Source organism: Nomascus leucogenys, chromosome 8 (assembly GCF_006542625.1).
Source record: "Nomascus leucogenys isolate Asia chromosome 8, Asia_NLE_v1, whole genome shotgun sequence".
Taxonomy (NCBI): Eukaryota; Metazoa; Chordata; class Mammalia; order Primates; family Hylobatidae; genus Nomascus; species Nomascus leucogenys.
In genome coordinates this window covers 93,249,179-93,273,605 of record NC_044388.1, presented here as the reverse complement: position 1 = coordinate 93,273,605, position 24,427 = coordinate 93,249,179, and the positions used below count along the sequence as shown (strand labels likewise).

General features: G+C 41.9%; 1 protein-coding gene across 4 annotated transcripts in view; it reads left to right on the top strand.

The window, feature by feature from the left end:
• The window catches only part of ASTN2 (astrotactin 2), a 1,014,740-nt gene that overhangs the window by 199,319 nt on the left and 790,994 nt on the right, over positions 1-24,427 (top strand). For all 4 annotated transcript variants that reach the window (XM_030817705.1, XM_030817704.1, XM_030817702.1 and 1 more), the window contains exon 3: positions 8,511-8,895. In XM_030817705.1, coding sequence (XP_030673565.1) covers positions 8,511-8,895 — 385 coding nt within the window. The remainder of the gene's footprint in view (positions 1-8,510; positions 8,896-24,427) is intronic.

Here is a 24,427-nt window from a genome sequence, read left to right as displayed (position 1 = left end):
ATCCTAGACTGTTGTTAAAATCTACCTCAATGGTATCCCTGTTTTCAGTCTCCCCATCACGCCCACTATGATCTTTCCAAGGTATACAGCTGATTTTGCCACCCTATGGCATCAAAAAAATTTTAGATCCTCAGTGCCTAAAAGTCTCTAGATCCTTATGCCTTTTGCAATATGTTCTGAACTTTATTATTATCTTATTCTCCAGTTGCCCCTTGAGACAATCCCAGTTTCTGAGACAGTGAACCCATGGTTTATTGAGAATTGCCCCCCAGTGGAAAATCTTATCATATATGTTTTCTACTTGGTTATATGGTTTTAAGCAGTCTCTCTTCTAAGTCTCCATTTTTTTTTTTCATCTGTATACTGGGCATAATAATCTAACCTGTAAGCCAGCTAAGTAAAGAGCATCAACAATTCTAATACAAGGTAGGAAATGCTGAAGATCCTTAAGTGAGGGTTAAGGCGAAGCACTGTGGGAGTGCAGAGGATAAAGAAATTCCTTCTGGCTGCACCTGGGGAAGGGAAGAGCCTAGGAGTTCATAAAGGAGATGCATTGAAGTTAACAGTGAAGTATGGGTGGTATTTGGATGTGTAGACATAAGGGTGAGGAATAAGAATGAGGGCATCATTTCAGGTAAAGTAAATGGCTTCTACAAAAACACCTCAGGAGTGAGAGTTTAGTCCCTGGCAGCCACAGTGCCATGATGGTGAGAACTGGTGATCCACTGGGCCTTCTCTTCGCCACTCACCTAATGACAGAGCTAGTGGGAAAGGAGGCTCGGGCTCCAGGTACTCTGACAAGTCTCCTTTCAGGCCCCAGTCTCTGCTCCACAGCTTACTGGGAGCAGAGAGTTTCACTGTGGTTGGATACTTAGCACCATGCCTTCTCTGTAGCAAGAGCTTAGTAGGGGTGGTTGCATGGACGGCCAAAGCACACATTTGAAGAAGGGTATTTCAAAAGCATATGTTCAAGACAAGGTTATCCGCAAAGATAGATGATGAGGACTTGAACTGTCAAACTACAGGACTCTTAGTTTAGTCAATAGGGAGGCGATCAGTTTCCATGTGTGCCTTAGTTACGGTAAGTAAGATGGATTGAGCATAGTGGGAAAGGGGGAATAAAGCCTGGAAGATCATTCAGCATGTATTAAAATTATCATGATGAAAATCCATGAAAACTAGGGCATAGGACAGCCATAGAGTAGAGAGAAATGGGAAAGTTATAGAAGCTATTTTGTAGATCAAATTGTCACAATTCACATGTTTCCTTAGCAGCTTTGGAGGGTGTTGGCTGCATATTCTGTCTCCAAAACTATTTTAGGATGGTTTGTGATGTTGGTCAAGTCACTTTCATCCTTTGAGTCTCAGTTTCTTTTTCTTTTTTTTTTTTTCTAACACTAAAGACTTAGACTATTTTCTAATAATTCTTCCAGCTTAAACATAGACTGGGGCCTGAAAGGAGACATCTCAGATCACTTGGATCCTGGGCCCCCTTCCCCACTAGATCTGTCATTAGGCAAGTGGCCAAGAGAAGGCCCGGTGGATCACCAATTCTCAGCCATCACGGCATCGTGACTGCCAGGGACCAGAAACAAGTGGCGAGAAGAGAAGGACATTACTTGAAAGAATATGCATGTTCACAGCTCTGAGGATTAAAGGCCCATGTTCTTATCACTGCAGAACAGAGTATTATAAATCCAGTCTTAGAATACCAAATCCCCTTGCGGCTTGGCCATAGTGAGGGAATATTAAAAAGGCCGGAGACAGAAATAATCAGTTTCCGAATGACGCATTGTCAAACAAAGCATTTTTCTTATTATCCCTTTCTTTCCTTTCTCTGGTTCATTCTTTCATGCCTCGATATTTTAACATGAAAAATAGATTAAAATGAGGCCAGGCCAAACAGTGTACTGAGTTTGACTTTTCAGAAGGCTCTCTTGGTGGGGTGGTTTGAAGTGCTTTATACTTTTTATCTCTCTGTGTATTTTTCTGTTTTTGAGGTTGTGTACGTAAGAAAACCAGCCGAAGGCACTGGCATTGGAAAAAGTAAAAGCAGCAAAGGGGCATATGAGGTTTGATCAGGTGCCTTGTTGATGCTGGGGTCAGAGCTAAAACAAGGACTTGCATTTGCATTCCTCTGGAAAGTCTGATGAAGATTGTCAGCTTCTGGATGTGTTTATTAAGCACCTTCCCTGGGCTAAGCACTGGAACTAAGGCTGGATAAATGGTAGGGGTAAATGGCAACTCAAGACCTTGAATGGGAAAATGGTCAAACAGATGACTGGATAACAACAGCCAGAGGACTGGAGCCATGAAAGCCTCACCCCAACCTGAAAATGCAGAGATGTTCCCTGGGAAAGTGATCTCCAAGCTTAGACAGCTGAGTGGGCTGAGATCAACAAGTCAAGGGCAGTGCCTTAGTTTCTTGGGGCTTCCATATTAAATTACTGCACACTGAGTGGCTTAAAACATGAGAAATTTATTCTTTCATGGTTCAGGAGGCCAGAAGTCCAAAATCATGATGTCAGCAAGGTTTGCTCCTCCTAGAGGCTCTGAGGGAGTATCTGTCCCATGCCTTTCTTCCAGTTTCTCATGGTTGCTGATGACCATCAGCATTCCTTGGCTTGTAGATGCATCACTCGGATCTCTGTCTTCATCTTCATGTGAGCTTCTTCCCTGTGTGTCCACTCCTGTTCTTATGAGGACACCAGTCATTGGATTTAGGGCCCACTTTAATCCAATATGACTTCATCTTAACTAATTACCTCTGCAAATATCCTATTTCCAAATGAAGTCACCTTCTGAGATTCCAGGTGGAGTGAGTGAGAGGGTGCTTCAAGCTGAGGGGATAGTGAGTGCAGAAGAAGGAGCATCACACTTTGGAGGATGCTAACTGCCCAGGGTGACTCCAGGACAAATAGGACAGGTGGAGCTCATGGGAAGCTGGGGAATGAGCAGGGACCCAGTCATGAGGGGCTTTGGGTACCAGGCTAGGGAACCTGGACATTATTTTAAGGACCCCAGAAAGCCAGGAGAGGGGTTTAAGCAAGGGGGACTGGGGTGAAAGGATTTGGTTTGTGATAGACAAATAGGGAAGCTGAAGGAATGATGCTAGTATTTGTTGACTTTTGTGGTGCCAGATCCTTTATCCAGACCTTTGAAAGTTTGCTTAATCCTTAGCATGACTCTTAACCCTATGAACTATCAGCCTCATTTTAAAGGGAGCCTATTGCAGTCCAAGGAAGTAAAATGTAATGAACTTGTCATAGCCAACAGCAAGGAGAGAAGCAGGCATTCTCATGCTGGCCCATATGCCCCCAGGCACCTGGTTTCCCCATCAGAGCAGTCTGCCCTTGACACCTCCCACCCTCACCCTTGTCTTGATCCCCTGGGGAATCTGAGACTCACTGTCAGTAATAGAACAAGAGAAGCAGGCTGATCCTGCCTAGAGAGACTTGTAATGGGAAAGGTTCCAGAAGGGATAGGGGTGCACTTTCTTTCTCACATCTCTTCTCCACTTCCTCCCTGAAAGCTTCTTGAAATTCTCGTAAGGTGATGGTAAAACAAATCACCCCAAGATCTGTCCAGCTTACAACCTCACAGAAGCAACCCCCTAACTAATAGACTGATGTTATTATTTCTAGAACTTGCAGTGACTTCCTCAGCCTTGTTTGTCCAGGGCTGACCTGGAGTGAGCACGGTCCAAATCGGACTTGGCATCAGGTCGTCCCTGAGGCCAGCAGGGTCTCAGCTTGTCACCCTTGGAGACTTCGCCTCTTCTTGACTTGCTTTCTAAAAATTCACAGCCATCTTCCTAGGTTTTTTCCTCCCTCCTCAGCTCCCCTCTTGCCCTGCAGCATTTTTTTCCACTGACTGGGCCTGTGTTTGCTCCTGGTGTGGACTAAGAGGCTGGACACACTGGCCCTGCTGAGCACTGATCAATTGCTCCTGCTTTTCTATTTGCTTACCTCTGGTGTGGGAAGCCCATAAAGAAGGGAATATGTAATTCTATGGGTGTGGACCAGGACAGCAGCCTGGACCAGTGCAGGTGGACACAGTCTACACTTCCTTCTTGATTCTGAGTCACTCATCTGCATTCTTTGGGTGAGATGTCTCACTATGACAGAGGCAGCCAGATGGTTCTCTTGAGCTCCTTTGCTTGTGCACAGCACTCTTCAGTTTTTACAGGATATCACAGCTGTTTTCAGATTTGATTTGCACAGCAGCCTATAGGGGGTAACATGAATGAAGATTTTCTTCTATCATTGGTTTACCATGTGCCAGGCACTAAGCAAAGTATCCCATGTCCATTAGCTCACATCTCACTTCCCTCAATAAAGAAGTCTATGATCCGATTTTATAGATAATAAAATTGTTAATCAGAGAAATTAAGTTCTATGTCCAAGATAGCCCAGCTTATATGTTCAGCATTAGATTCCAACCTCGTGTTTCTGACTCCCAGTCTTAGCTACTTCTAACTGTGTAATATAGTATTACAAGTATCGGCCAAGTCCAATTTACTGATTAATAAACTGAAGGTCCATAGGAGCAAGCCAAGGTCAGACAGTAAATAAACTTGAATTTAGAACCTTTTTCCCACATGCTCTGAGACTGTGTCCCATTTTATGTATTCCACTACCTTTTCAGGGTCTAGGGAGGGATAGCTGGTCAGATTGGTGCTTGCAACGTTACCTAAGCTGCTAACATGTCTTAGATGATGCCTCCTGAGTTCTTTAGAAGCCCAGCCTGGGATGTCTGTTTCAGTAGTCAGTGGCACAATGAGCCCCAGAATACAGGAATCCTGCTTTGACCAAGTTCTTGCAATAAAACTTGAATCTGTAATGGAAACCATGTAGTCAGTGACTCAGTTGGAGGTGATGGAAGCTGAGTTCAGGGCAGGCTGGGGAGTGAGGACAATGAACCTGTGCCCTAATGGGATAGCCATAGCCACTGGCTTGGGCTCCTATCAAATGGCAAGATCAAGGGCTAAAGAATCAATGGGTCAATAAACTAAAGGGAACCTCAAGCTCAATGCCTCCCAAACCAGGGGGTCCCTCTGCCACGTCCTTGTGGAAGTTTCCTATGTTGAGAAATCTGTGCCTGAAATTGTGTAGGTAACTTGATAAGGCAGAAGTGAGACTGAGCAGCGGCTAAGTAGACTTTTGCTCCTGTGCCTTCTCCACTCCAAGCACAGTTTTAAAGTCGTGCTGGAGCTAGTTTGAATCTCAGCTGCACTATCTTGAGTAAATGACCTTTTGTCTCTGTGCCTGAGTTTCCAACTTAATGTAGGATGATGACATGTGTAAAGGTGAATGAAAGAGCACATATCAAACATTTGGTCTAAATTGAGAAGCATTTGGGGATCCAAGGCAAGTTGGGCAGAATAGGTATATAGGGCCAGAGAGCCAAGTCATTCATTCATTCATTCATTCATTCATTCATTCAACACAGAAATGTATACTTGCTGAATTCTGTTGACAGTAACAATAGCTAACAACCTATGATACTATGTGCCCCTACACTATATTAAGCACCCCAACAAGCATCTTATTTAGCCTTCATGACCCAATGAGGTGGTATTATGACTCTTGTCCTTGTTTAACCCATGAGAAAGCCAAGGATCTAGAAAGATAAAATGACCTAGTCAAGGTCACACAGTGTCTAAGCAGTATAACCTGGATAAAATCATGTCAGTCTGATGCCAACACTTAGCCATTTACTGCTGGAAGGCTCTCAAGACAAAGGTTACAAGGAAGGAAGGAAGGAGCATTAGTAGTTGCAGGTGGATGGGTTGGTTAGGCCTCATCTTTCCTAGGTCAGTATTGGTCCTGGGATCTGACCACAGAGTCCAACAACCATAATCGGGATATACTGAGTGGGATGAGGAATGAAGGCCCAGGAACCATGCAAGACCTTATCCTCTTACTGAATGAAATGCCCAAAGGTGAGAAGACAGAGGGCATGGTCAGGCAAGGAGATTCCCCCAGGGGCATCAATGGGCCAGAATGAAAAGCTTCTCTGAAGAGAAGATGTGCCCATTGCACATCTGGAGGCTGAATTTGAAAATAATACTTTCCTTTTCCATTTTCATGCACCCTCACCATCTTTCCTCCTCCTCCCCTTCCCTCTCTTTAGTCAGTGAGAATTGCTGTTCAGTAACCAAGGGTTGTGAAATGGAGAGCTGGGGCCCAGTCACAGCTCCACCACTTCCTGGCCCTTTGAATCCAGCTGGACCTGGAATTAAATCCTGACTGTGTGACTTCAAGCTAGTTACTTACTTCTCTGAATCACCTTTTCCTCATCTATACAGCATAAACTAATTTCTGTCACATAGTCTTGTCACATAGTCTTGTCTTGAAGATTAAATAAAATAACATTCAGTAAAGGTGTTGAGAGGGTCAGCCCTTGTGTTTATCAAGGATTAGTGTTGCCCCCAGCCCTTTTCTCTCTTCACTCTCCCTCTCTATCACCTCTCTCCTCTTCACTCTTCCTGACTCCCTCCCTCTCTTTCTTTTCTTATTTCTGAAACACAAAAAATCCCGGACAAATAATATCATGTCACACATAATTTTGTGACACAGAACAATCACTATTATATGTTCTGTAAAGGAAAAAAAGATTCATTGTTGTTTTTTAAGGTGACATATACATAATCACCTCTGGTATACACATGCATTTACACACATTTAATAGATTCTATACACACAAATACACACATAAATACGCATACTTATAGCTTTGTTTGATTTGTGCATTTGTTTTTATGTTATGACATCCAGAGAAACTTTCTTGGGGAAACCAAAGTAGCTCACTGCTGAACTCAAGGCAGGGCTTGGGCCCCTGCTCCAGAGCTATCAGCCACACCTGCATACCTGGCTACCACCTCTTAGTCCTCTTATCCACCCAGTCCCTCTACCTCCGTGGAGGTGCTGAATTTCAGCCTAGTGAGCTGAGGGTCTTGCAAATAGAACATGCCAGTTTTCTAGTATCAAATATGGTCAGCAGGATGGCTGACCCATTTCAGCAAACAGTGTTCTTCTTGGTCTAAACAGGTGTGTTTAACAGCAGCCACCTTTGCCCCCAAGATAATGTATTCACAGCTAACATCTGTCATCTTTGTTAGATGCTGTACAGATAGTTGTCAGAATTTGTCCTTGCCTTCAATGAGATCATAGCCAAGGAGAATCCATCAGCCACACAGGTGGATTGAAAGAATATAGGCTCTAGAGTTAAAAAGCAAAAACAAACAAAATAAACACACAAAAAGTAAGGCTCAGATATTACTCTGCCACTTGCTGTCTGAGTTTCTGGGTCTCTTGAGTTTTTGAAGCCTCTCTCTACCCTGTATACAACAAGGGTGATTCCTCCTGACTCTAGGGATTACAGAACAGGCGTTCAGCAAAGTGTCTTCCAATCTCCCAAACATGAAGCAGAGTATAAAGTGAAGAAAAGCAAGAGAAGTGATGAGGCCCTACCCATTAGAGGAGAGGTTTCTGGCACAGAACAATTGAGGAGAGGCCTGGAGAATGCAAACCCTCCACTTCAAGCTCATGACAGGTGTTATGGGGATTACAGACGTGTTTTGAAAGTACCTCTGCCCTGAAGGATCTTACCAGAGTATTTCATGAATCATGTAAGATATGTGCATTAACACATTAGCTTATTTCAAATTAATGTGTGATATGCAGACTCAAATATTTAGGAGCTGAGTGTATCAAAGAAAAAAATGTGTGTGTGTGTATGTGTATATATATATATATATATATATATATATATATATATATAAAACAGTTGACCTTGAAATTCTAATTTGAGGAGCCCTAGAAAGGTACATTTTCATTCACTCATTTACCAAATATTTGTTAAGGACCTACTTTGTCCCAGTTCCCTTATAGAAATTCAGAAATTTAAAGACTAGTGTTTCTGAAAAATGAAGAAAATACAGACTATGCAGAAATTATGTTTGATTTAATAATGCTATCTTATATTTGCACCAAGATGTAAGACAGTCTACTACTGTCTTGAGCTTTCAGTTAAATCATTCTAGAGATGAGGAAGCAAGGCTGGGGGAGCATAGGCAACTGTCCTCGGGATGCTCAGCTCGTGGGAGGTGGAGTCTGGATTCAGACATTCACCTGTGTGAAGCCGCAGCCCTGACCCTTCCTGCCACTGAGCTGTCTGTATTGCTCTGACATGACCATTATCCATCTGATTTGCTTCCTATGGCAACCTTGTGAAGAAGGAAGAGCAAGGATTCGCACTCATCCTTTATACCTATGGAAAGCAAGGCTCAAAGAAGTCAAGAAGTTTGCCCAGGGTCACACAGTTTGTTGGTGAAAAAGCCAGGTTTGAAACAGTGTCTCTCTAGCTTAAGAACCATGGCTGGTGATTCCCGAGGCTCTATGAGCCAAACCCAGGGATCCTGGCAGAGTGTAGTGGACAGGAAAATCCACTGTTCTTCGAATCCAAAGAACAGTGGCCCATTTGTGTGTCCTTCCTTCCTGCTCCAGGGTGGCCTCATTGCGCTGCTGCTGCTGCTGCTGGTGTTCACCGTGGCGCTGTACGCCCAGCGACGTTGGCAGAAGCGTCGCCGCATCCCCCAGAAGAGCGCAAGCACAGAAGCCACTCATGAGATCCACTACATCCCATCTGTGCTGCTGGGTCCCCAGGCGCGGGAGAGCTTCCGTTCCTCCCGGCTGCAAACCCACAATTCCGTCATCGGCGTGCCCATCCGGGAGACTCCCATCCTGGATGACTATGACTGTGAGGAGGACGAGGAGCCACCTAGGCGGGCCAACCATGTCTCCCGCGAGGACGAGTTTGGCAGCCAAGTGACCCACACTCTAGACAGTCTGGGACGTCCAGGGGAAGAGAAGGTGGACTTTGAGAAGAAAGGTGAGTCCTCCATGTCACAGCCCATTTTCCAGGGGGCATTTTGAAAAGATGGGAAGAGGTGCAGAAGCTGGTGAGTTGGGGACTACACGCAGTGTTTTCTGGGGTAAGCCACTTTGGATTTATGGCTTTGGATTTCTGTTGGGTTATCAAGTTTGTCTTCTCTGATTCTTCAGTAGTGATCAGAGAATAAAAGAGTATCAGTACTCCCAGAATTGGAGTTGTGAGGAGCCTCAGAGGCTATGCAGTCCAACATCTTTCCAGTATCTCTTGATTACCTCCTTTGGCAGCTTTCTCACTACTCAGAAAAGAGGCCACCTCATTTTCACACCATTACTATTAGAGGGTTTCTTCTTATACCAACTTGAAATCTGTGTTCATGGTCCTCCATGTCTAAAAGGAAAGTGATGTGATATTCTTTTTCCAAGGCAGCTCTTGGGAAATTTGACAACAAAAATAAAAGAGCCTGTACATTTTAAACAATCTAAACATCCCAGTTTCTCTAAATAGTCTCATATAAAGCATTTTTCAGACATTTCACCTTCCTGGTCACTGCCATCTAGACAGAAATTCTAATTTTTCACATCGTGGGCCATAACACCCAAACTGATACTCTTCTTCATCAAGGCAGGAATGATCCAGGGCTGAGAAAAATGGGATTTTTGCCTCCTTCTTGCCAACTGTTATGCTTCTGTTGATGCAGCTTGAGATCCCATTTGTTTGTTACAGTTATTGCTGGCTCATATTAGACTTCTTTTATGTTTTTTATATTGACAAATAATGTTCGTACATATTTATGGATTACATAGTGATATTTTGATCCATATGATATATGGTGATCAGATCAGGGTAATTAGTATATCAATCATCTTAAACATTGATCATTTCTTTGCATTGGGAATGTTCAATATGCTCCTAGTTATTCAAAATTATGTATTACATTAATAAGTAATCTTTAAGTGGTATAGGGCACTAGAAATTATTACACCTATCTAGCTGTAATTTTACTTCCTTTAATAAATTTCTCCCTATTCCTCTCTCCCTCCTACCTTTCCCAGCTTCTAATATCCGCTGTATCCTACTAGTAGCCTCGAGCATTTTTTACTTCTATGAGATCAATTATTTTCAGCTTCCACATATGAGTAAGAACGTGTGGCATTTAACTTTCTATTCCTGTCTTATTTTGCTTAATATAATGTTCTCCAGTTCCATCCGGGTCGCCATGAATGAAAGGATTTCATTCTTATTTGTGGCTGAAATGTATTCCATTTTGTATATATACTACCTTTTCTTTATCTGGTCATCTGTTGTTGGACACCTAGGTTGATTCCAGATCTTGACTATTGTGGATAATCCTGCAGTAAGCATGGAGGTGCGGATGTCTCTTCAATAAGCTGATTTCCTTCAATTTGGATAAATACCAAGTCATGGGATTGCTAGATATATGGTAGTTCTTTTTGTAGTTTTTAGAGGAACTTTCAAACTGTTCTATATAGTGACTGTACTAGTTTACATTCCCATGAACAGTGTATAAGAGTTTTCTTTTCTCTGCATTCTCACCAGCATTCGTTATTTTTGACTTTTTTATAGTAGCTATTCTAACTGAGACAAGATTATACCTCGTTGTGGTTTTTGATTTGCATTTACCTGATAATTACTAATGAGGAGCATGTTTTCATATATTTGTTGGTCACTTGTATGTCTTTTGAGAAATTTCTATTCAGAACCATTTGTCCATTTTTAAATTAGATTGGAGGGTTTTTTGTTTTTGCTGTTGGAATGTTTGAGTCTCTTGTATATTCTGGATATTAATTCCCTATTGGATAAGTATTTTATGAATATTTTCTCCCATTCTATAGGTTGTCTTTTCACTCTGTTGTTTCCTTTAGTGTGCAGAAGCTTTTTAGTTTGACATATAATCTTGTCTACTTTTGCTTTTTTTTTTTTTTTTTTTTACCTGTGCTTTTAAGGTCTTCTTTACAAAATCTTTTTTTCAGACCAATGTTTTGTAGTGTTTCCCCTATGTTTTTTTCTAATATATTTATCATTTCAGGTCTTACATTTAGGTCTTTGATTCATTGTAAATTAATTTTTTATTGGGTGAAAGTGGAGTCTAGTTTCGTTCTTCTGCATATGCACATTCAGTTTTCTCATCATTATTTACTGGAGAGACTGCCATTTCTCTACTAAGTGTTCTTGGCACCTTTGTAAAAAGTCAGTAGACTGTAAATAAATTCTGAGTTCTCTATTCTGTTACATTCATCTATGTGTCTGTTTTTATGCCAGTACCATACTGCTTTGGTTACTACAGCTTTGTAGTATATAAAGTGTGATGCTTCCAATTTTGTTATTTTTTTTCTCAAGATTGCTTTGGTTATTTGGGATATTCTGCGGTCTGTACAATTTTTTTTTCTGTGAAGAATATCATTGGTATTTTTATAGGAATTGCATTGACCCTGCAAATTTCTTTGCATTGTATTTTCATTTTAACAATATTAATTGTGACACATGAGCATGGGAGGTCTTTTCATTTTTTTGTATCCTCTTCAATTTCTTTCATCAGTGTTTTATACTTTTTCTTGTAAAGATCTTTTACCTCTTTGGTTACATTGATTTCTATGTATTTTATTGTATTGTTTTACAGCTGTTGTAGATGGGATTTCCTTCTTGTTTTCTTTTTCAGCTAGTTTGTGTATGTATAGAAGTGCTTCTAATTTTTATATGTTGATTTTGCATCCTACAACTTTACTGAATTCTTTTATCAGTTAGTTATTAGTTTGTTCTTACACTGCTATAAAGAACTACCTGAGACTGGGTAATTTATAAAGAAAAGAGATTTAATTGACTCACAATTCCACAGCTGTACAGGAGGCATGGTTGAGGAGGCCTCAGGAAACTTACAGTCATGGCAAAAGAGCGACAGGGAAGTAAGCACCTTCTTCACATGGCACAGCAGGAGAGAGAGAGCAATGGGAGAAGTCCTAAACACTTTTAAACAAACAGATCTGGTGAGAACTCACTCACTATCCCAATAACAGCAAAGGGGAAATCCACCCCCATGACCCAGTCACCTCCCACCACCAGTTCCCTCCCCCAATGTTGGGGATTATAATTCAACATGAGATTTGGTTGAAGACACAGAGCCAAACCATATCACATTTCTAAGACATTCTGGTAGACTCTTTAGGTTTTTCTGGGAATAAGATAAGAGAATTTGACTTCCTCCTTTCCAGTTTGTATGTTTGTCATTTCTTTCTGTTGCCTAACTGCTCTGGCTAGGAATTCTAGTATTGTGTTTGAAAAGAATGATTAGAGTGGACAATTTTGTCTTGTTTGGTAAGATGTTAGCTGTGGATTTGTCATATATGGCCTTTATTATGTTGAGGTATTTTCCTTCTGTAACTAATTTATTAAGAGTTTTTATCACGAGGAGATATTTAAAATTTCAAAAGCTTTTTTTTTTTTTTTTTGCTTTGAGATGATCATATGGTTTTTGTCCATCATTCTATTGATTGTCCTTCATTCTATTGATGTGAAATATGTTTATTGATTTGCATATGTTAAACTATTCTTGGATGCCTGGGATAAATACCACTTGATCATGGTATATTATATTTTTGACATGCTGGATTCAGCTTGCTAGTACTTGGAGGATTTTTGCATATATTTTCATCAGGATATTGGCCTGTAGTTTTCTTTGTATGTGCGTGTCCTTGTTTAGTTTTAGTATCAGGGTGATTCATGTCTTGTAGAATGAATTAGAAAGAATTCCCTCTGCTTCAATGTTTTGAAATAGTTTTGGGAGAATTGTTATTAATTCTTCTTTTTACCTTCAGTAGAATTCAGTGGTGAAGCCATCTGGTCCTGTACTTTTCTTTGTTGGAAGGCTTTTTATTATTGACTCAATCTCATTACTTGTTTTGGTCTGTTAAGGTTTTCCATTTCTTCGTGGTTCAATTTTGTTGAGTTCTGTGTGTGCAGAAATTTATCCATTTCCTGTGTTTTCAAATTTATTGACCTATAGCTGTTCGTAATAGCCTTTGACTTTGTATTTACTTGTATCATTTTGTTTTTCTGTGATATCCATTGTGATGTCTCCCTTTTCATTTCCGATTTTATTTATATGAGTGTTCTCTCTTTTAATCTTAGTTTGTCTAGCTATTAGTTTGTCAATTTTGTTTATCCTTTAATAAACAACTTTGTGTTTTATTGATCTTTTATTCCTTTTAGTCTTTTTGCTTATTTTTGCTCTGATCTATTTCTTTCATTATACTAATTTGGGGTTTGATTTCTTCTTGCTTTCCTATATCCTTGAGGTGCATTAATAGGTTATTGATTTGAAATCTTTCTAGTTCTTTGATATAGGCATTTATTACTATAAATTTGCCTCTTAATACTGCTTTTGCTGTGTTCCATGGATTTGGTAAGCTGTGTTTCTGTTTTCATTTGTTTCAAGGAATTTTCAAATTTTATTCTTTTTTTTTTTTTTTTTTTTGAGACAGATTCTTGCTGTCGCCCAGGCTGGAGTGCAGTGGCGCAATCTCGGCTCACTGCAGGCTCCGCCCCCCCAGGGTTCATGCCATTCTCCTGCCTCAGCCTCCCGAGTAGCTGGGACTACAGGCGCCTGCCACCTCGCCCGGCTAATTTTTTGTATTTTTTAGTAGAGACGGGGTTTCACTGTGTTAGCCAGGATGGTCTCGATCTCCTGACCTTGTGATCTGCCTGCCTCGGCCTCCCAAAGTGCTGGGATTACAGGCGTGAGCCACCGCACCTGGCCCAAATTTTATTCTTAATTTTTTCCTTCACTCATTGGTCAATCAGGAGCATCTTATTTAATCTCCTTGTATTTGTATAATTATGAATATTCCTGTTGTCATTGATATCTAGTTTTATTCCACTGTGGTCAGATAAGATATTTGATACAATTTCAGTGTTTTAAAATTTTCTGAGGTTTGTTTTGTGCTCTAACATATGGCTAATCGTGGAGAATGTCCCACGTGCTGATGAAAAGAATCTGCCCTTTCCAGCTGCTGGGTGAAATATTCTGTAATTATCTATCACATCCATTTGGTCTATAGTGAAGTTTAAATATGATCTTTCTTTGTTGACTTTCTGTCTAGATGATCTGTCCAATACTGAGAATAAAATGTTGAAGTTCCCAATTATTATTGTATTGGAGTTTGTCTCTCCCTTTAGATCTAGTAATATTTACTTTATGTATCAGGATGTTCTGGTGTTTAGTGTAAATATATTTACAATTGTTATATTCTCTTGCTGTATTGATCTCTTTATTATCATATAATGTCCTTCATTGTCTCTTTTTACAGCATTGAGTTGAAGTCTGTTTAGTCTGACATAATTCCAGCTACTTGTTCTCGCTTTCGGCTTACATTTGCATTGAATATATTTTTCCATTCCTTCACTTTCATTCTGTGTTTGTCTTTACAGGAAAAGTGAATTTCTTAATAGGCAGTATATAGTTTTGTCTTATTTTTCATCTATTTGTCCTGTTTATATATTCTTAATGGGGAATTCAGTTCGTTTATAATAATTGTTATTGTTGATAGGTGGGAACTAATCGGTGTTTCACTGAGTGTTTTCTGGTTGTTTGGTGTATTTTTTGTTTCTTACTTCCTCTCATTATTTTTGCAATTGGTTGGTTTTCTGTAGTGATAAGGTTTGATTCCTTTCTCTTTCAAAAAATATATTGGCTCTACCAGTGAGTTTTATAGTTTTGCATATTTTCATGATCATAGTTGTTATCTTTTCACTTCCAGTTGTAAGACTTCACTAAGCATTTCTTGTAAAGCCAGCCTAGTGCTGATGAATTCCATTAGTTTTCACATGCCTGTAACAGATTTTATTTCTTCTTCATTTCTGAAGGATAACTTTGCTAGGTATAGTATTCCTGACTACAGTTATTTCCTTGCAGTGCTTGGAATATATCATCTCATTCTCTCCTGGCTGAGAAATCTACTGTTACTTTAATGAAAATTCCCTTATATATGACCTGACTTTTTTCTCTTGCTGATTTTGTTTATTTATTTTTTTGTCATTGACTTTCAACAACTTGACTGTAAGATGCCTTGAAGAAGATCTGTTTGGGTTTAACCTATTTGGTTTCCTGGACCTTGATGTCCATCTCTCTCCCAAGACCTTGGAATTTTTTTTGCTATTATTTCATTAAATATATTTTCATCACCTTTTCCCTTCACTTTTTCTTCTGAAACACCCCTAATATGAATATTTTTCACTTACTCGAGGCTTTCTTTTTTCTTTGTATTATTTATTCTTTCTTTTCTTTTGTTTTTGACTGCTTGTGTTATTTCAAAATATCTGTCTTCAAGTTTAGATTTTTTTTTCTGTTTGCCCTAGTCTGTTGTTGAAGCTCTTGATTCATATGTTTACTTTCTTCATTGAATTCTTTAGCTCTTGGTTCCTGTTTGTTTCTTTTTTATGGTATCTCTTTGTTGAATGTATCATGTAAATCATGAATCACTTTCTTGATATGGTTAAATTGACTATCTTTCTTCTCTTATATCTCACTGAGTTTATTTAAAATTATTATTTAATTTTTTTGGCAGTTCATATATGTTATTATGATCAGGGTCTACTACTAGAAAATTATTATTTTCCTTTTACAGTGACATGTTTCCTTGATTTTTCATGTTTGATGTATCCCTATGTTGATTTCTAAGCATGTGATAGAAAAATTATTACTTCTAATTTTATTGAGTACATTTCATAGGAAAAGACTTATTTGTATAACTTGGTCTTGAGGTGTCAGTTTGGTGTGGTGTGTTATCCTGGATTTTAGTTAGATACAATACTATAGTTTCTATGTAGTTAAATTGTCTACGATTTTCCATTAGTGACATTTGTAAGTTACTCAGTGGCCTAGGCTGAGAGAGTTTGTGGTGATGGTGGTGCAGCTTTGCCAGGACTGGGCTCACTGGGCTATTTCTCAGATCAGGGCGTTGTTCATGCACACAGTGGGTCAACCAGCTTAGGGTCTGGTTTTCTGATATTGGGGCCATGGGGCTGTTCCTCTGGCCAGCAGCAAGGGCATGTGGTTACTCAGCTGGCGTGGGGGTGTGCCTGCCAGGAGCTGGTCAAAGGGATGTTTCTCAGGCTCAGAATATGGGAGTATAGCTTTTCAGCTGGCCTGGGGATATTTCTACCAGAGGCAGCCCATAGGGATGTTTCTTAGGCCTGGAACATGAGCATAAGTTTGCTCGGTTGGTCTGGGTGTGTATCTGCCAGGAGCTGCCTTTGAAACTGTTTCTTAGGCCTGCTATGTGGGTATATGGCTGCTTGGCTGGCCTGAAAGTGTGTCTGATGGGGACAACCCACAGGGCCATTTCTCCAGCTTGAGACATGGGCATGCAGTGCCTGACCAGCCTGGGTGGGCATGGCTACAATGGGTGGGTACAGGGCTGTCTCTCAGGCCCATGACATAACTGCACAGTTGCTTGGCTGGTTTGGGGCATTTTTGTGGGTAGTGGCCCACAGGACTCTTTTGGACCTGAGACATGGCCATATAGCTGCTCGTCCAACCTCTGGGCATGTCTGCCCAAGGGGCTGTTTCTCAGGTCTGGGATATAACTACAAGGCTGCTTGGCTGGCTCAGGTGTGTGCCCACCAGGAGCAGCCTGCAGGGCTGTTTCAGGCCTGATATGTAGGTGCGCAGCTGCTTGGCCAGCCTAGGGAATGTCCACAAGGAGTGGCTCCTGGGGCTGTTCAGGTTCAGGACATGGGCTCTTGGCTACTTGGCTGTTCTGGTGGTATGCCCACCAGGGGTGTCCTGTGGGACAGTTTCTCAGGCTCTTTTAGGGGGCACAGAACTATTAGGTGGGCCAGGGGTATATCTGTAGTGGGTGGGGGCACTCTGGAGCCATTTCTCAGGTCCTATGCATGGGCATGCAGCCATTCTGCTGGCCTGGAGTTGTATCAGCTGCTTGGAGGCTCAGAGGCTTCTCCCACTTGAGGGTGGGTGAGCAGTGGTTTGTCTGGCTCAAGGCAAGATAGCTGTGGGTGGGACCGTTATACTGTTTCTCTGGCTGGAAGTAGGGTAGTGGGGGTTGGTTTCTCTGCTCTGTAGGACAGAAGTCACAGCCAGTTTTAGGCCCAAGCTCTGTAAAGCTGGGCTGTGACATTCAGCCACCCCTGTGGGCTTGGGGTAATGAAGATGGAGCCCCGTTTCTGGAGAGGTGCCATGGCTATTGCCCCCAAAGCAGGACACACTCCTGAGGTGTGTACTGTGCTGCAGCAGCTTGGCTCACATGGTGGGTGGAAGTGAGAAGTACACATGCTATGCTTCTAATCCAGGACAGTGCAGCTGTATAAATTCTTGGTGGCTCTTTAAACTGGGCTCAGGGCTTGTGAGGACTGTGGAATTCTCCTGTAGTAAGGACTGTAGGTGTTTGTGGTAGCAATGGGGGCGGATAGAGATCTTCTGCTTATCTTTTCCCCACGGTGAGAAGTTTCTCCTGACTCTAGGCAAATCTAATCCAGGCCAGGGACATGGTGCTTCAGAGGCTGGGTGCCTCCACATTTCCCTCCTGGCCTTCCTGTCACCACAGATGCTTCTCCACTCTTCTGCTGCATTTTAGCGCCCTGCCTTCGACGACACTCTGGTCAAATCCTAGCTGTTTATTCATTGCCTCGGTCCTTTCTTGTTGGAATGTAAATGCCAGGTGTCTCTAATCATCCATCTTGCTGACATCACTCCCTTCATGTTGGACTTTTTGATGACTAACACCTCTTGCTCCTTTTCACATATGTTGTTGCAAAGACCCATTTCCTTTGTTTTGTTTGGGGACAATTGATTATTTGGACATAAGCACAGGATGTGTTTACATTTGCCTTTATTGTCTATGGTTGCAGCTTTTTACAGATGGAATTTAGCTATTTTCCTTTAGATGAATGCAACAAAGGCACAATTCTTCATCTCTTCATTCTTTGTGAGGCTGATGATGATAATGGGTGAAAGCTTTGGGCTGGAGATCCCAGTTCAGACGCTGACTACTACTTTTGAGAGCCTAGAGGAACTCTCATTTTTTAGTTTGGCCCCTTCCCCGGAGCTCTGGGTTCTGCATTCTTCTTTTCTACTCCTAAGATTCTCTTCTGAGGCCCATCTTTCCTTGATGCTCAGTGGACAAACAGAAAAAGTCGGGGGACTTTTTAAAAAGTAGTTTTTTGTGTTTTTTTTTTTTTTTTTTTCAGTCCTAGAAACTCAGGGAGAAAGTAGAGTGATACAGTAGATGAGAGTATAGATTTTGAAGTCATCTGGACATGGGTTCAAATCTTGCCTCATTTACTTATAGTGTGATCTTGGGAAACTGGGAATGTAACCCTCTTGGCTTCAGTTTCCTCCTTGAAGGGTTAATGGGAGGATTAGATATAAAAATGAAAGATGTGTAAAATACGTACCCCGTGACTTGGCACGTGGTAAGTGTTGAACCCCAAGAGGTGTATATGTAGACCTCAGTCCTTCGGTTTTAGCTGGGCTTCTGAGATTCTTTCAAATCCAGCTGTAATATTTGTCTCCAGCTTTCCTTCAGGTTCTAGCCACCATGATATGCTCACTGCTCTGGAATGCTTTGAATATTCCCCTTGTCCACCATAATCTCTTCTGTGTTTGAACTGCTGGTTTATTGTCACTATCCCTGTTTGTTTGCCGTCTCAAATGTTATTTATCATTTTCATGTGATTTCTCATCTTACAACAAGGACAGTCTGCATTTATTTTATTTCTCTATATCCTGCAATGCCCAGCACAGTGCCTCCCACATAGACAGTGCCCAGTGAAGGTCAGACAATAAATGTGACCTTGAAAGGGTAAGGATGTTCATTTGGAAGTAATACCAGCAGGCCAAAACATCATGCTTCCTTTGTCTAAAAGAAAATCACTTAGATAAGGCAGTAAACATCTTCCTGTATTTTTCAGTTTTGGCTTTTGCAGCATAACTCATTGAGCTTTGCTGTCCTTATATGGAAAATGCTTTTGTTTTCTTTCTGTTGTTGTTTGTTTGTTTTTTGACAGCCAGTCTGCCCAGGTCATAGATTTGCTGTGGGTATCCAATGATAAATTATCTCCAAATGCTGGAGTTTTCCTAGCCCCTAATCAGTTTCTACGTCAGTTATCTTCCTCAACCCAACCCAAATAAGTAATCTACTCCCTCTTCCAGCTCCTAAAGCTGGTTGTGATTACTTTGAACTGACCGCTTCCCATGCTGTACAAAAATAATCAGTTTCTCTTTCTGTCTCCTAAGCTAGACTTAGAGATCTTTGAGAGAGAGTACGGTGTCCTTTATCTTTGTTTTTGTAGTGTCCAGCATAGTGGCTAACACTTAATAGTAGGCACTCTGAAAATGCCTGTTGGCCAAGTGATTGATCAGTCAGTTGATCAATCAAGATAAATCAAGGCAGCCAGGGGCAGTGGCTCATGCCTGTAATCTCAGCCTTTGGGAGGCCGAGGCAGGTGGATCACATGCGGCCAGGAGTTCGAGACTAGCCTGGCCAAAATGGAAAAATGCTCTCTCTACTAAAAATCCAAAAATTAGCTAGGTATGGTGGTACACATCTGTAATCCCAGCTACTCAGGAGGCAGAGGCACAAGAATCACTTGGACCCGGGAGATGGAGTCTGCAGTGAGCCAAGATCATGCCACTGTATTTCAGCCTGGACAACAGAGTGAGACTGTGTCTCAGAAAAAAGAAACAAACAAACAAAAAAAGATAAAACATTGATTAGATTCTAGAATGCTCAGTTCCAGGCTTCAAGTTAGCTCACTTTTATCAAGTCGAGGGACTCTAGAAAGTAAAAAGTTAGCAGAGGCCATCAGTGGTGATGAGCAGAACCCAGAAGAGAGCAACCACTGTTTGAAGATGAAAACCCAGGGGGGATCATTGTTGCCAGATAACTGACCACCAAGGAGAGGTATCAAGAAGCAGCCAATACAAGCAACTTCTCTCTCCTAACACCCACACCCAGCACCTGTGCACACTCCATCCACTAGGCTTCAGATGGAAAACAGCAAATGTCTCCAAAGTGGGAAATCAGGTGGCAGAAGGGGGGTTATGGCCAATAATCTTGTTTGATCCTCTTTTCTTCCTTCTTTCCTTCCTTTCTTTTTCTCCTTTTTCGTTCGTTCGTTCCTTCCTTCCTTCCTTCCTTCCTTCCTTCCTTCCTTCCTTCCAGCTGGAATGCAGTACATTACAGTAATAAAGAGTCTATACTCAAGAGGCAGAATGCAACAGAAATTGAGTTTTCTATCCAGTATCACTAGCTATTTGACTTTGGACAAGTCACATACTCTTCTCCTATTGAAGGGGCATGCTACCAGTATTTTCCCTTGCAGTGTGATTGGGAAGCTTAAATGAAATAACACATGTAAATTGTCTAGTGCACAGTAAATGTTCCATACACATTGATGATATTGTTATTCATATCATCAATTATCACTGCGGTTACACTGAGCCAGGCATCCTAATAGACTCTAGGATTAGAGGTGAGGAAAGCAGAACCTCTGTCCTTAAAGAAAATTTCAGGAGTTTTTCTGGGAGATAAATTTTGGTAGGGGAGGGAGGGTAGGAAACTTAAGCCAAAGCTTGAATGGTGTCCTGAATCTGTGCCACACAGCAGGGATGTGGCAGGGCTGAGGTAGAAGCCCAGCTCTTTTATACCAAGCCCCAGCCTCCTGGCCAGAAGGAACCCTCTTTTTCTATGTAGAATCCTTGTGCTAGATAGCTGACATGCATGCTCAGAATGGGCCACACAGCATCATGTTGATGGCTTATTTTATTGTGGATTGATGCCTCCCAGGTCCTACGCTCCTTAAAGAGAACACGGTCTTGCCATTTCAGGTGCTGTACTTCTTAGCTGCCTACAGACTCTGAGTTCATATCAAAGATGGGTGTTGGCACACGACTAATGTACAACAGAGACAGCACTGGGGAAAGAATTGTGCTGGATCCAGAGGGTGCACAGGATAACTCCAGAGAAGCAGGGGAAGGTGCTGTTGGCCTTCTCTCTCTGATGGTGTGCCCCAGAGGCTGCACACTTTCAGACCTACCACCCACATGGCTAAAAGATGACTTTTCTCCTTGTATTTTCTTTCAAGCAGGACTCTTTGCAAACATTAACAAAGCCAGGCTCTTATTCTCTAAACTCTCAACACTACCACTGAGGACAGCACAGGAGGTGTAGAAAGAGAATAGGTGATGGATGCGTGAGAAACAAGGCAGCCTAATGGAGTGGAGGGGAGAAGATTTGGACTTGAATCCTGCTCCTTGGTTCACCGGCAATGAGACCTAAGGCAAACCTGTTAACCACTCTGTGTCTTCGTGTCTTCCTATCACCTGTTTTCAATGGACCACAATGATTTTCCTTTTAATGTTTTTTTAAGTACATTTTAAAACAAAGCAGTTTGAAATAGTACAAAATGCTTTGTTTAGTGCTGTATCCCAGCTACTCTTAGATGACATAAGAGCAGGAAAGGAAGAAACATAGGCAAAAAGAAAAGGCATATACTCCCTGACTCCAGGCAGGAGGCTGGTCACCTGTTCATGAGGAGGTGGGTGCTAGGGGCTCTCCCTGCAGCATTATTGCTCCTGAGTACCTCGTCTTCCTTGCTTGGACAGAAAAGGGACAATTCCATTGACAGATTACAAAGGATCTAACATTAGCAACTCAGACCAAATGTATGCTTTGTTGCCTCAGAAGGCCTTTGAGAGAAAACCGTCATATTCTCTCTTTTACAGGGTGATCTCGGCACAGTCATGAGTTTTGTCAAGAGTGAGCAAGTATTCGGAGGCTATGAAGTGCATATAAAAGATCCTATAGCCCTTTAGAAATTATGTTGCCACAGGCTAATCTCACCTGCACATTTCATTCTTAGGATTTACCTTTAATTTCAAACCACTTCATCATACTTGAGTTCTATCAACTATCAACCTACTTTGCAGCTTGGACCTGCAAATAATAGAGTCTGGAGACTGGAAGGAGAAAGTTTGATTATAAAAGGGCAATAGATTGGGGTCTCAGGTCTCAAGGGTACTGTACTGAGCAGGGCTGTTGTTCGGCTGATACATACTGGTGTTGTCATACCCTTTGTTAAGTATTGAAATTCTGTCTGTGTCAGTTGGTAAGTAGTTTGTTGCCCTGAGCACCCAAGTGCTGCCTCCTACTGTCTGGCTGGCAGAGGCCTCCTCAAGCTGTCTCCCAATCTTCCCACTGCTCAGCAACATGGTGGCTTTAGGGTCCTGCTCTAGCATTGTTCCTGGCATCCTTTCTGGCTACTGCTTGTGACTTAGACATTTTCAGGCATTTTGAATATCACCTCTGATATCACCTTAACAAGTTGCTGAGAATTTAATTGTGTTAATTTGTGAATGCTGTGTTCAGTATATAACAGAAACTCAATACTTTTTAATTCCAATTTTCTTTATCCCTCCTTAAATTTATGTTTCCCTTCCCTGAATATTATGCATGGAAACATAAGAAAATTAAAATAACAAATGTATCCTTTTATTGAGGGATGGGGTAGGGGATGGATGAATGGATATTGAGTTCTTAAAATTTTGTTTTATTATTATGAAAGAAATGGATGAATGCTGTTTGTAATAGAAGGAAGCAAGGACAGAAGGAGGTAGGGAGAGAAGTGGTTGGAAAAAAGGGAGGGAAGGAGAAAGGAAGGTGTGAGAGAAAAAAAAAAGTTGTCTGAGGAGAGGAGCCAAGATGGCCAACTAGAAGCAGCAGCCCTCAGAGGCTCTCATCAAAAACAAACAAACAAACAAACAAAAACATAATGAGCATGTAAATCCTTCACAGGCAACCAAGGTATCCAGGTTCTCTCATCAAAATTGACTAGAAGGTTGGCGTGACCCACAGAAAGAAGGAAGAGCAGTATGGTATGGTGGCCCACCTGAGAGCCACATGGGGAAGGGGAACCTCCTTCCCTGAGCCAAGGGAGGCAGTGATGAGACTGCTACCCAGCCAGGGAAACTGCTTTTTCCAAAGAACTGTGCAGCTCACAGATTGGGAAATCCCACTCTTGAACTCATGCCACTAGGGACTAGTGTCCCAACCCTGCCTACTGAACTCCTGTGGGGAGGGGCGACCAGCACCAGTGGCTGCCTGCTGTGTAAGCCTTTTGAGTTCCTTGGGAGAGGGGCAGCACATTGGGACTCACAGCTGCCTAACACACTAAGCCCCCTGGGTAGGGAAAGGGTGATACCCATCTCTATAGCTCCAAGCTGGGCTTTTCCCATGCTGGAGCCAGGGAGGCAACACGGCTTGGTCCCAAGGCTTGTCCCCACAGCCCAATACACCGGCAAAGGCAGTAGGTGGCCACAGTGCCTCTTCAGGTCTAATCCTCACCCATCCTTCCTCAGTGAGTGGGGCTTCCCTGCAGGATCTCCAATAACTCCAGCCAGAGGCTCTGGGACAGAATTCAGATCTCCCTGGACCTGAACCCCTGGGGAGAGGGGTGGCCACATTCTCTGTGGACCAGCAGACTTAGCCTCTCCTCCTGGTAGTTCTGATGAATCCGGGCACCCAGATGAGTGGGTTTCCCCTCAGAAAAACACACCCTCTCCACCAAGGGACAAAGTGCTTCATTAAATGAGCCCTTCTCTCCATGCCATCCAAGTGGGTGAGGCCCTCCAACAGGGGTTGTCAGATACCCTATACAGGAGCGATCCTACTGGCATCAGGTTGGTGCCCCTCAAGGTCAGAGGTTCCAGAGGTAGGAACAGGCACCCATCTTTGCTGCTGTCCAGACTCCTTGAGTGGCATCTCCCGGCACAGGAGTGAATCAGATGAATGGGGCCTGAAGTAAACTCCCAGCAAACTGCAGCAGCTCTACAGAAGAAGGACCTGACTTTTGAAAGAAAAACAAACAAGCAGAAAGCAACAACAGTATCAACAACAACAACAACAACAACAAAGGCCCCCACAAAAACCCCATCCAAGTGTCAGCAGCCTCAAAGACTAAAACTAGACAAACTCATGATGAAGAGAAATAATCAATAAAAAAAGGTTAAAAACTCAAAAGGGCAGAGCGCCTCTTCTCCTCAACATGATCACCACATCTGTCTATCAAGGGCCCAGAACTGGACAGAGGATCAAATGGATGAATTGACAGAGCAGGCTTCAGAAGATGGGTAATAAAAAACCATGATGAGCTAAAGGAGTATGTTCTAACACAATGCAAAGAAGCTAAGAATCTTGAGAAGAGGTTAGAGGAACTGATAACTAGAATAACTAGTTTAAAGAAGAAGATAAATGACCTGATGGAGCTGAAAAACACAGCATAAGAACTTTGTGAATTATACACAAGTATCAACAGCCAAATCGACCAAGCAGAAGAAAGGATATCAGAGTTTGATGACAACCTTACTGAAATAAGACATGCAGACAAGAGCAGAGATAAAAAACAAAAAAGAATTAACAAAGCCTGCACGAAATGTGGTACTTCATAAAAAGACCAAACCTACAATTGATTGGAGTACCAGAAGGAGACAGGAAAAATG